Raw genomic sequence first — 13,377 nt, 5'->3', positions numbered from 1 at the left:
GTATTTATAAAGGTTTGGGTTGGCTTGGGGAGCAAGCAGACACGCTTCGCTTTTGGCGGACAGAAGCTAACGCGATGTGACGAATATTGACCGTTTAGGTTTCTTTTTCGGTTGATCGTTGAATTTTATCTGTTTGTTTGGTGAGGCCTTTGGAGTTTGAGGAGGCAAAGAAGAAATTGGTTTCTGAGCGGTAGAGGTATGACGTCGATGCGTGCGTGGTTAACTCCTTGTTAATTGGCGACGTCGTATAGCCGCGCGGCTATACTATTTTATTATAAAAAAATTCTGAGCATAGCCTTATTAAAAAAAGACCCACCTGCGCTCACTTAGCCACGTGTCAAAAATAATATAGCCGGGCGGCTATAATTTTTTTAAATAAAAACCCCCGAGTATAGCTGAACGGCTATACTGTTTATAAATTAAAAAAAGACAACCCACTAGCCCCTAGCGCTGCTTTGCCACATGTCAAAAATAGTATAGCCGCGTGGGTATATTAATTTTTTATAATAAAAACCGTAGTATAGCCGGCCGGCTATACTATTTTTATTATAAAAAATCCGAGTATAGTCGCGCGACTATACTATTATAAATAAAAAAAGAGGACCATTGCGGCCATTTCGCACCTCGAGTATAGCCGCACGGCTATACTATGTATAATTAAAAAAGGACTACCCGCCTGGCCCCTATGCCGCTTCACCACGTGTCAAAAAATAGTATAGCCGCGAGGTAGACGTTTTTTTTACAAAAACCGTCCTGGCCCCTAGCGCTCGCTTCGCCACGTGTCAAAAAAGTATAGCCGTATGTCTATACGATATTTTAAAAAACCTCGAGTATAAAAAACAATATAACCGCGCAACTATACGTTTTTTTTAATATAATAAAAAACCTTTTATTTTCCGGTAAACAAACTCATATTTTATTATGTAATTATTTTCTACGGAAAGCAACTAAGAATGACACAAAACAAAATCAAAAGGTAGCACACTAAACAGCCCATTTCTGATAGTAGTGTTTAAGGTCAACAATTATATGAAACATCATGATATACCTTCCTTGATTCTTCATCACATAACAGAACAAGCATTTACGTGGAACCTCTGGATACAGGGACTATTGAAACAAATTACTTAGAATCATGCAAAAACCAAAGCTTAACACTCAAACTTAGAATCATGCAAAAATCAAAGCTTAACACTCAAACCCAGGGCAAATTTGTATAATAGAAAATAGAAAGCAACCAAATGATGAAGAACAAGATTATAAGATGTACGTCAGAAAACTTAAAACAAAAACAGAAACAAAACAAAACAAAAGAAAGAACCAAGAATAAGATTGCAAAACTTAAATTCAGCTTAAAGAATGCTTTAATTAATAAACTGGGCGTGTACAGAACGACTCGCAGTCCTCCGTATATCGCCATAATAAGAAAAGAAAAAAAAAAAACCAGTTAACAAAAAGAGTAATTAAAAAAACATGCTAGGGTAATTACCAGCAAATACAAATGTAACATTGCTGAGTATATCAAATACAAATAATCCTACTATAATAAATAAAAGTTTAGTACTTCAATTCAAGTTATCTACTAGCTGCTAGTTCCTCCACCATGGGCATGCTGCGGTAATCTAGGAACTGGAGTCGGCCACCATGGGAGCTCAACTGGCCAATAGTCACCATTACGAACTGGACACCGTCTAACTATCCTAGACCACTTTTTTGTATGAATGTTGCACTTGATAATATCTCCGTCCACACGCAGATACAAAATATCCTTATTATTTGGGTCAAAAGCCTGCATTTCGCATGTAAATGGACCATCTGGATACATATTTGGGTCCAACTGATATACCCTGTGGTTAGTTAAACACAATCTGCCAGCAGCTCCATCGACCATCCGATCATGATCTTGTTCTTTCAACTCCCAAACATACAGAGTTTTGGTAGCCTCCTTAAAGTCACACATCCGCACACATCCTGCGAACATACCTAGGTACTCAACTACAAAATGTCCATTTAGAGGCTCCTCAAATACAGTAAAATGAAGTTTATGATCAATAACGCCATCACCATTACTGCTGATACTACTACTAGTTGTCGTGTTATTGTCATTGAAGGGACCCAAACCAACAAAAAGAAGGTCTTCGTCACTTGTCCAATATAACATCCCATTGTATGCAAAGGATATATCTTCAAGGTCATCAAAATCAAAGTATTGTGGGGAAGCCACAACTGATTCTCTCCATTCACCAGTCTCAGAAGAGAAGATCTCCACGCTTAATTTTAAGGAATCACATTTGTCATCATTTGCAGATTCATCAGGAGGAAGTATTCTCACAACGTTGCACACACACTTAGCATTAAGCTGGACGTTATGCCCTTTCCAATCTTCTTTCTTAGAATTATAGTAAGGAATATCACAGATGAATCGTGACATCGACTTGGGGGAGGAGGAAGAGCAACCCATTGCCTTGTGTATGCATTGCAGATGTAGTAATCGCGTGGATAATACTCACTTGCGCAGCACAAAACTAAGTCATTATACGTCGCTACCACAACTAGCTGACTTATCAAAGGGTGGAAACTCATTATTCTTTCGAACACTGGAGTTAGTAGCTTGGATGGCCATGGCATTTTAGGAGGGAATTCCTCTCCTTTTTTACTTATCAGAGTGAGTATCTTTGGAGTTTTCCTATAACTCTGGATATGTACAAAGCGGCCGATAAAATAAGGATCTGAGACGAGTGTGCGCCAACGCTTGGACACACGCTGGCATTGAAACACAAATTTACTTGATGGAAGTCGGCAAAGGATTTCAACCAATGCCGTGTCAGGGAGATCATCAATTGATGATGGTCTTCTTTCTGCTGGTGATGATCTCTTTGATCTTTTTAACTGACTAGAGGTTGGCAATCCAAGAGATGACTGGGATCTCTTCCTTCCTTTGGTAGGAGTATCACAATTAATCAACCTGAGCCATGCAATATATATTATACACATAACGTATGCCCTCTAAAAAAATGCTGGGTGGAATTGACATATTAAGGGGGAAAAAAAAATCAAACAGTCATGTTTAACCTTGTTACTAGATATGGCGATGATGTTAGCTCATCAAGAGCCAAGTACCAAGGGATATAGGAAGGTATAATGATTAACATGGTTTTCTTTCTTGATGCATCCTTGTTCACTAAAGTGATATCCTATTTTCTCATCCTCTTCTGTTTTCAAAAGGTTTTAGCTGCTTTTTCAACAAAATTAAAGCTACACCAAAAATACAACTGTGTTCAACAACTAGCTTCCGACAAAAAACCTAAATCTAAATGTTGGAAACCTGGGTCTGAAGAATTTTATAAATAAATGAGGCATCAATCAATATGAATGCTCCTAAAAATAATTATCCCTAGAAGCCATAGAAAACTGATAATTCTAGTCTGTTTTCAATTCTAGGAATATAAATCGTGTAATTAGAAAGAAACCTGCATTGAATGTCCTCCTCGAATTGCTTCTGCTTAAGAAATCCAGATGCAAGCTTCATGGAAGCCCCGCCGCATTCAATTTCCTGCTCAGAGCTCATAAGAGTATTGGAGGACAATGTTCTGTTCTTGTTGCTCAACTCTGATATCTTTGCAGAGCCAGCAACACGTTTGGCATCACGAGATGTCTGAATTCCTGCAAGATTCATTTATCATCATAAAACAAGAGTCTAATTACCTTGGCCATCAAAATTTCAAAGTTTATGCATACATACCATGGCCATAACAATTAAAGCATCATCAGTCTAAGGAAAAAGCTCTTACTTTACTTTGTACATATGATTTTCAAGAGCAGCAGCAACTCATGTGATTATCAAGAGCAGCAATAAACATATTAGTTCCGAAGACTGTTGTTTTCTGACCATAACTAGCTAAGTTCCAATAAGACCCATTAACACATGATCATTCTATCATGTTAACCACTAACTCTAATCTCCAGTAACAAAATTACAATACAGTCATGAAACTAGATTCGAAAAAGGGATCTAAATTCCACAAATTGGTGAAATTAAAAAGTTTCTTACCATAGTCGGCAATTCTGTTCCGATTGAAGCTTGTGCAATCATCAAGGGTCGGTTTCAAGCATTGGTCGGCGATGGGGGCCGGCTCAGGAGGAGTTGACTGCGAGGCCCCGAATTCATTGAGGAGGGGGTTTTCCGATTCACCCATAAGAAAAGAAAGAAAGAAAAAATACTGAGAGAGATAAAATTGAGTTTTAAAAGAAAAAAAACAGAATGGAGTTTCTCGCGGCTGGAAGGGGCTTTTATAGTGGAGGAGGTGCTGTTGGCTCCTTTTGTCTTGTGTTTCCTTTTAGGTTTGGGAAACTGCAATTTTGCTCCTAAGATCGTTTCCCAAACAATAAGAAAAGAATTGAAGAGTTACTGGAGTCCCTGAGAGTGATGCAATTGGATTGGGGAGTACAACCCTTTTTCATCATTCCACCGTTTAGAGGATCTCCGTAACCATTGAAGATCACTTTCGGGACCTTCTATTGTACGTATACTTTGTCTAACAACAGAAACAGAAGGCAATCAGACTTTATGATAACAAAACAATAAACCTAGAAGTCTGACTTTAAATTGTAGATAAAACAAAAGAAAAGAAAAACCAACTAAAAGGAAATCAATTAAAAGATGTTTGCCGTTTGCACCAGATTCAAAAACGTTTGCAGCGTCAATCTCAATGTCAATTAAAGGAGTAAACTGTTATATGCATTATATTCAAACCGTTTGCAACTTTTCATCTAAATGCACGACTAATGTATATAGCAATTAAGACAGGCCAATTCGTCTTAAGATTGTAGGAAATATGAATGCTAAATTGCTATAAAATAAACAAATAAATACTACAAACAGAACAGATTTTTACAAAAGGAGAATTGAATTAGAAGAACCTTAATTGAGTTGAGGCAAGTGTTGGATACTTTGACCTTAAGATGAATTACGCCTCATACTGGTGCTTATGGTTCACTAGCATTTGCCTGAGATGCCATTTTGTTTGGTTGATGGCAGCCTCTTTGGCCATTCTTGAGTATACAACTGCAAACCCCTTTCCTCAATTTCTTGGTATGAATTTGTTCATGTTCTTCTTTCTTGTTCATTTATATCTTTTTGGCTTGTGTACTCTGTATGATTGGCATTAGTCTGAGATTTTTTGAGTTTTGAATTGCTACAAGGTTGCCCTTGTTTGGTTTGAATTTGTTTAGTAGAATTTTCCGCATAATGAGTCTGCCTAACATGTGGGTGAACCAAATGGTGCTCTTCGCACCCTTGGTGGTTGATTTTCATGCATAGCCAAAGTTTGAATACTTTTTTGTGGACATTGGGAAGAAGTTGGAGGAACTAAGCAATTTCCCCAGTACTTCGCTTTTAGCTTGGAGAAGAGGATAAAGCCAAGGCACATGGAGGTTGTGTAGAGTTGGGTGGAAGTGCCTTGCCATTGATACTCAAGAGCACTGACAATGAGTTTAGGGAGTTGCTGACAGAATATGAGGGTGGATGAGATAGCATTGCTAAAATTTCCTCTTTTTCCTCTTCTTACCAATCTTCTGACAATCTACTTTAATTTTCATTTCAAAAGTTCATCTTCGATAAGATGTCTTAAATTGTGTATTTGCATCATGCCCTGCAGAAACTTGAAAGGTATAACAGCAGTTTGGATAATTTTAACAGCTGTTTATGTAATTTTGTTGGCCAAAGGTCCAAGTGGCAACTCACTTTGCTATTTTACTTGAGCTTTGGCTCAAGAGATGAAAAGCCGTCAACTAACTTTGCAAATATACGAAAAATACAAAAATAATAACAACAAAGCACCAACATGCATGTCGGCACAAAAGTCATCATCAACAAGCACCAACTCTTATATACTCTTCACTTCCAGGACCAAATCCATTTCCTGGCATGGTCACTATGTCTGTCGTTCCAGAAATTTCATTGAATATATATGTTTCCTTATTTTAGGTTGGGTAGGCCGATTGAAAGAGTTTTTGGGTCATTCTTTAATTGAGCATTCGTGTATGCCACTACCAAGTCACAAATTTGGCTTGAAGGGAATGTGAGTGGATGATGCATCCAAGATATATCTTTAGTCAAATTATTGTTCAGCCGAGCAAGAAACTTGCTTATCCTAAGTAGCTTTGTGTGACAAACCAAGTGATGTGAAGTGGATAGAAATGAAGATTAACTAAGAAATGTGGATGAAATAAAGAACAAGTGTGTAAATTGTAAAGGTTCTTGAATTTAAATGGAATTGAAGGGACAAATATGATAATTAAATTGTGTAAAGTAAATGATGGAAATTAAAGTGTATAAAATAAATAATTTAAAGATAAGTGCTTAATGTAAATTGAGTAAAATAAATGACAATTTACGCTTTTTCTAGGATAGGAATTAAAAATTATGTAAAATGACAAGTTGTATGTTGTATCGGGCTTCCTTTCTCTCTTTTATAGCTTGGTATTTATAAGGGTTCTACAACACGTTTATATTTGACTGATCATCAATTGGCCTTGAAATTGATCATAATTTCCTCCTTGATAAATAACATTAATTTTGGTTGATTTCATCAACTGCCTTGATTTATGCTTTTGGTTTAATTTGAATAATTATTTTGATTTGATCTTCATTCCATTCTAAGCTCTCCCACATTAACTTTGGTTAACCATCGGATTGGCATAATTGCCTTGGATTATAACATATGTGAAAATTCTCCTACGAATGCTCTCTCCTCATTTAAGTCTCGGCTAAATTTATGCATTCAACCGCTTTTAATCATTCGATCACTTTTGTGCTATTCGCATTTAGGTGCCCGGCCACATTTACATGCTTGACCGCATTTACATGCTCAACCGCTTTTATTAATTTTGGGCCTCCAGTCATTCTTGTTGATTTGGGGTCGCTCAAGCTCAAATGCTGACCTCCTTGTTGGACCTTGGGTCTAACCTGATAGATTTCAACTAGCCTCAAACCCAAGGACTCAACCCTGGAAAATGTACCCATATATAAGGTGCATTTTTGCCACCATACACCAACCCAAGTGATCTGAAATGTGTCCACAATTATTTTTACATTTTCCTTGTAGTAGTCACCACTGTGGTTATGGACTGAAAATGTAAAAAACCCACTTACAAATGGGTTTTTTCTTCCCCAACCACTGTTTATTCTTCTGTATTAAATTTTGACAAATGGGTTTTTCTCCCCAAACCCGCATAATAGGCTTATAGCCTGTTCAAGCCCCAGTTTTTAAAATTGAGAGGTTCGGACTCGCTAGAAATCCTAAAACCCTAACCTTCCACTCTTCTCTCATAGCCGAAGCCGAATTCCAAAGAGAAATCTCCGTCACCGAGACGGATGCCGCCGGCCTTTCCGTCATCCACGATCCCGCCCAGACTGGCTCAGGCGGGTCTTGGCGCAGACGAAAAGAAAGACTTGCTCGAAATTTAGAAAGGTGACCTCTCAAGACTAGATGGGAAATTTGATGAGTTGGACAAAAAAGTAATCACCAACGATAAGAAGATTGATACTCTGGTCGGCTTGGTGGAGGCAAGGAAGCGATGATATTACGCGAGCTTTCTTTGTGAAGAATTGTAATGACGATCGAGGCTCGTTCTTGTGGTGGTGTGAAGTATTTTTATGGAATTGGCATGCCCTTCTAAACATGTGCGTTTGTGGATCAGTGTAAGAACTTTTTAGGAAGTCCATGATTTCATATACAATGGCTGCTAATCCCTTGGATTGTTATGAAATTTGATTGTGTCCTGTTATTTTGCCTTTGGATTTTCTGTTGGTTGTTGTTTTGTTGTTGTTCTTTTTGGTCCTGTTATTCTGCATTTGGATTTTCTGTGGGTTGTTGTTGTTCTTTTCCGTGGGATTCTGATGTTTGTGTTCATGGGAACAATATTTGCATGTTTTTGTTTTCGAAGATTTTCATAGTCTGTTTGTTTGCTGAGAAAAAGGTGGGAAAAGCAAGGACTTGTGAAAAAATAAGGCAGTTGACCAAAAAAAATTATGTATGTGGAGGATAGTTGAATTTTGACCTTGGCAGTTTCTCTTTCAGTTTGTTTTGCCAAAGTAGATACAAGCTCTCCTCTATATTGAGGGAGGGTGTAATATTGAGGGAGTGAGTTTTCTTTAGTATGCTCCCTCTATATGGAGTTCCAAATGCCAGTGTTACTGTTATAAGCTGTGCTTCTGGCACAATTGAGCATCATCCTTCTTCAATATATGGGATTGCACCATTATCAGGTTTTTCAGTTTTGGATAACAACCTAGATTAAATCTTAGGGTTGCGCCCGTAACTGAAAACATTCTAAAAGTCTGTTCTAGGGTTGCATGCAATTTGGGTAAGAATTTTTATGGAATACATGTTGTTGAACATTTTTATGGAATTGGCATGCCTTCTAAACATGTGCATTTGTGCATCAGTATAAGGATTTGTTAGGAAGTCTATGATTTCATATACAATGGCTACTAATCCCTTGGATTGTTATGAAATTTGGTTGTCTTGTTATTCTGCCTTTGGATTTTCTGTTGGTGGTTGTTCTTTTTGGCAGGATTCTGATGTTTGTGTTCATGGGAATCTGTTAAAAATATTGTATTCTTCAAGCCCAGGAATGACCTTGTGGTGATTTTATGGTTGGTTAGGGAACACTATTTGCATGTTTTTGTTTTCGAAGATTTTCATAGTCTGTTTGGTTGCTGAGAAAAAGGTGGGAAAACCAAGGACATTAGTGAAGAAATAAGGCGGTTGACCATATTTAAAAAAAAATCTATTTGGAGGATGGTTGAATTTTGACCTAGGTAGTCTCTCTTTTAGCTCATTTTGCACGTGTCAAACCGTGATTTACATAGTATAGTGAAGGCAATTTCCAATTAAACACCAGAGCCGAGTTCTCCTTTTAATTGTTTGCATACTGAATGCTTTTACTAAGTAGGAGGATATGGATATAGTTGTACTGTATTGTATTTGTCCTCATTCAACATGGCACCTTGAACCTTCTGGCCTTCTTTCTTGTTATAGTTTCTTCCGCTCTCTAAAAGGTTCAAACATAGGCCTCTATCTAGGTTGACCAAATTTTCGACGGCGAGAGTTTGGCAAACCAATAGAAAATTCACAAAATACCGAATAACTGAAACTGGACCATCAAACACCCCATTTCCTCATACCCAGAAAAAGGGACATTGCATTTCAAAATTCAATATTGTCGATCGAATCCTAATCTCCCAAGATCGTTCATTGAACCCTAATCTCCCAAGATTGTCCATCGAACCCTAATATTCCAAGATCGTCCATTGAACCTTAATCTCCCAAGAACGTCCATCGAACCTTTATATCCTCCATATAATCACTAACTCTAATCATCAAGATCCTTCTTGTGATAATGGACATGCTCGATGAATTTGACGACTATATGAACGCACAACGTAAATCGCTAGCTACCAAAGCTATCACAGCTACAACCACTGTCAAAATGGATGCCGCCAAAGACACTGCCACTACAACCGACGTCGAAATGGACGCTGCCACAGCCACCATCAAAATGGATGCTGCCACAGCCACTGTCGAAATGGATGCCGCTACAGCCGCCCCAAAACATAAAGGCAGTGATTCGCCAGCCGTCGTTGAAATTGCCATAGAAAAACGTAAACGTTGTGATTCGCTAGTCGGCGTCGAAATTAATGTCGCTATAGCCACCGTCGAAATTGATGTCGCTACAACCGCCCTCAAAATCGATGCCGCTACATCCGTCGTTGAAATCGATGCCGTTATAGCCGCCGCCAAAAATTGGGTTGATACCGCAAGGTTGCTTGATACCGCTGAAAAGCAGGTGGTCCACAATGCAAAACTGTACTTTGGATATACTCACTCGGTTGTTGAAACTGCGAGTACGAACGATACAAGGCTAGTTGCTCTCGCTGAAAAACTGGCTGCTAGAAGCCGTATAGAGTTGGTTCCTGAATTTGTAAAGCTGATGGCTGACCATAAAAAGCATATGGTTGAATTGGAAGTTGTTTCTGACACAGCAGTGGAAACGCTACAACGCGCATTCGACGATGTTATTGATAACATGATCCCCAAGATGCCTAATCTCGCTGACATGTCTGACAAGTTGAACGATCTACGATTACGCCAAGCACGTAAGGCCAAGACTCGCAGAGCATCTAGCTGTGTTACTGGCTTAGTTTGAAGTCTCCATGATGTTGTCTCTAATGGCAATTTTGAAGCCATGATATGGAAGACAGATGACATTCTTTCAATTTCCAGTCATGGGGGTTGCGTCTCTAGTCATATACTCTTTCAGTTTCTCGCGCCTGATCAGCGCTTCTATCTCTTCCTTTAGCTGGTAGCAGTCATCTGTATGATGGCTGTAATCTCGGTGATATTTGCACGCACTGGTACCAGATGAAGGAAGAGATAGAAGCGCTAATCAGGCGCGGGAAAATGAAAAAGTAAGTGACTGGAGACGCAGCTCCCATGACTGGAAACTGGAAGAGTGTCATCCGTCTTCCATGTCATGGCTCCAAAATTGCCATTAGAGACAACATCATAGAGACTTCAGACTAAGCCAGTGACACGGCTAGATGCTCTGCGAGTTTTGGCCTTACGTGCTTGGCGTAATCGTAGATCGTTCAACTTGTCAGACATGTCAGCGAGATTAGGCATCTTGGGGATCATGTTATCAATAACATCGTCGAATGCGCGTTGTAGCGTTTCCACTGCTGTGTCAGAAACAACTTCCAATTCAACCATATGCTTTTTATAGTCGGCCATTAGCTTTACAAATTCAGGAACCAACTCTATACGGCTTCTAGCAGCCAGTTTTTCAGCGAGAGCAACTAGCCTTGTATCGTTCGTACTCGCAGTTTCAACAACCGAGTGAGTATATCCAAAGTACAGTTTTGCATTGTGGACCACTTGCTTTTTAGCGGTATCAAGCAGCCTTGCAGTATCAACCCGATTTTTGGCGGCGGCTATAACGGCATTGATTTCAACAGCGACTGTAGAGGCATCGATTTCAACGGTGGATGTAGCGGCATCGATTTCGAGGGCAGTTGTAGCGGCATCAATTTCGACGGCGGCTGTAGCGCATTGATTTCGACACCGACTAGCGAATCACAACGTTTACGTTTTTCTATGGCAATTTCAACGACGGCTGGCGAATCACTGCCTTTATGTTTTGGGGCGGCTGTAGCGGCATCCATTTCAACAGTGGCTATGGCAGCATCCATTTTGATGGTGGCTGTGGCAGCATCCATTTCGACGTCGGTTGTAGTGGCAGTGTCTTTGGCGGCATCCATTTTGACAGTGGTTGTAGCGGTGATAGCTTTGGTAGCTAGCGATTTACGTTGTGCATTCATATAGTCGTCAAATTCATCGAGCATGTCCATTATCACAAGAAGGATCTTGATGATTAGAGTTGGTTATTATATGGAGGATATAAAGGTTCGATGGACGTTCTTGGGAGATTAGGGTTCAATGGACAATCTTGGGGGATTAGGGTTCAATGAACGATCTTGGGAGATTAGGATTCGATCGATGATATTGAATTTTGAAATGCAATGTCCCTTTTTTTGGGTATGAGGAAATGGGGTGTTTGATGGTCCAGTTTCAGTTATTCGGTATTTTGTGAATTTTCTATTGGTTCGCCAAGCTCTCGCCGTCGAAAATTTGGTCAACCTAGATAGAGGCCCATGTTTGAACCTTTTAGAGAGCGGAAGAAACTATAACAAGAAAGAAGGCCAGAAGGTTCAAGGTGCCATGTTGAATGAGGACAAATACAATACAGTACAACATAGAGTATCAGAGTATGAAGAGCAGAAAGGTTGTTGAATTGGCTTGCATGAGAAAACTGCAGGAAAATTTACCGCTCCCAATCAAGATAAGAGACAAAACACAACAAAACCCAATTGCAACATTGAAGAGTATCAAATGCAAATAGAAGTACTTTAATTCTTGCTATCTATTAGCTGCTAGTTACTCCACCATGGATGAGCAGGCTGGTGCTGGGGTGATGTCAGTCACCACAGGAGCACACGCAGATACAAAATATCCATATCCTCATACTTAGTAAAAGCATTCAATATGCAAACAATTAAAAGGAGAACTCGGCTCTTGTGTTTAATTGGAAGTTGCCTTCACTATACCATGTAAATCACGGTTTGACACCTGCAAAATGAGCTAAAAGAGAGACTACCTAGGTCAAAATTCAACTATCCTCCAAATAGATTTTTTTTTTTAGATATGGTCAACCGCCTTATTTCTTCACTAAAGTCCTTGGTTTTCCCACCTTTTTCTCAGCAACCAAACAGACTATGAAAATCTTCGAAAACAAAAACATGCAAATAGTGTTCCCTAACCAACCATAAAATCACCACAAGGTCATTACTGGGCTTGAAGAATACAATATTTTTAACATATTCCCATGAACACAAACATCAGAATCCTACCAAAAAGAACAACCACCAACAGAAAATCCAAAGGCAGAATAACAGGACACAATCAAATTTCATAACAATCTAAGGGATTAGTAGACAGTGAGATCAACTGGCCTTGCATCGTTCGTAGTCGCAGTTTCAACAACCGGGTGAGCAAATCTGGAGTACAACTTTGCATTGCGGACCGCCTGCTTTTTAACGGTAGCAAGCAACCCAGTTTTTGGCGGCGACTATAGCAGCATTGATTTCAACGGCGACTGTAGAGGCATTGATTTTGACGGTGGATGTAGCTGCATTGATTTCGATGGCGGCTGTAGCTGCATTGATTTCGACGCAGGCTGGCGAATCACAGCGTTTACGTTTTTCTGTGGCAATTTCGACCACGAATGGCAAATCACGACCTTTACGTTTGGGGGCGGCATCCATTTCGACGACGGTTATGAAGGCATCCATTTCGACGGTGGCTGTGGCGGCATCTATTTCGACGACGGTTTTAACTGTGGTGGCTAGCGATTTACGTTATGCATTCATATAGTCGTCAAATTCCTCGACCATGTCCATTATCACAATAAGGATCTTGATGATTAGAGTTGGTGATTAGATGGAGGATATAAGGGTTCGATGGACGATCTTGGGAGATTAGGGTTCAATGGACAATCTTGGGAGATTATTGTTTGATCGATGATATTGAATTTTGAAATGCGGTGTTCGTTTTTTTGGGTCTAATGGGGTGTTTGATGGTCCAGTTTTAGTTATTCGGTATTTTGTGAATTTTCTATTGGTTCGCCCGCAATTTAGGGTTTTTGAATTTTTAGCTGAAAAATGTCTTATATAATGTTATTTAGATTTGTTTTTTAAAGAACCTACTAGAATCTGAAATTGGAGCTCTGTTTTAGCTCTTTCTATATATCAAAGAA

At 39.3% G+C, this 13,377-nt stretch overlaps 1 protein-coding gene across 2 annotated transcripts; it reads right to left on the bottom strand.

The window, feature by feature from the left end:
* On the bottom strand, nt 1,333-4,437 carry LOC18793854. 2 transcript variants are annotated; one of them, XM_020555462.1, is made up of 3 exons: nt 4,052-4,437; nt 3,471-3,663; nt 1,333-2,965 (listed from the first exon to the last, which is right to left on the bottom strand). In XM_020555462.1, exons 1-3 carry the CDS (start codon nt 4,194-4,196, stop codon nt 2,329-2,331), a joined length of 975 nt encoding a protein of 324 aa, XP_020411051.1. In that variant the 5' UTR covers nt 4,197-4,437; the 3' UTR covers nt 1,333-2,328. The 2 variants fall into 2 exon arrangements, with proteins under 2 accessions (XP_020411051.1, XP_020411052.1); XM_020555463.1 differs by lacking the exon at nt 4,052-4,437 and adding an exon at nt 3,743-4,017.

Source organism: Prunus persica, chromosome G1 (assembly GCF_000346465.2).
Source record: "Prunus persica cultivar Lovell chromosome G1, Prunus_persica_NCBIv2, whole genome shotgun sequence".
NCBI lineage: Eukaryota > Viridiplantae > Streptophyta > Magnoliopsida > Rosales > Rosaceae > Prunus > Prunus persica.
Note: the sequence above shows the minus strand (reverse complement) of the source record. Positions and strands in the feature narration are given on the sequence as shown.

Excerpts from the sequence above, each read along its gene's own strand:
- LOC18793854 (XM_020555462.1), bottom strand. The coding sequence starts at position 4,196 with ATGGGTGAATCGGAAAACCCCCTCCTCAATGAATTCGGGGCCTCGCAG. Across the intron at positions 3,664-4,051 it reads GAACAGAATTGCCGACTATG|GAATTCAGACATCTCGTGAT; the intron begins GTAAGAAACTTT and ends TGAATCTTGCAG. Across the intron at positions 2,966-3,470 it reads GAGGAGGACATTCAATGCAG|GTTGATTAATTGTGATACTC; the intron begins GTTTCTTTCTAA and ends TGCATGGCTCAG.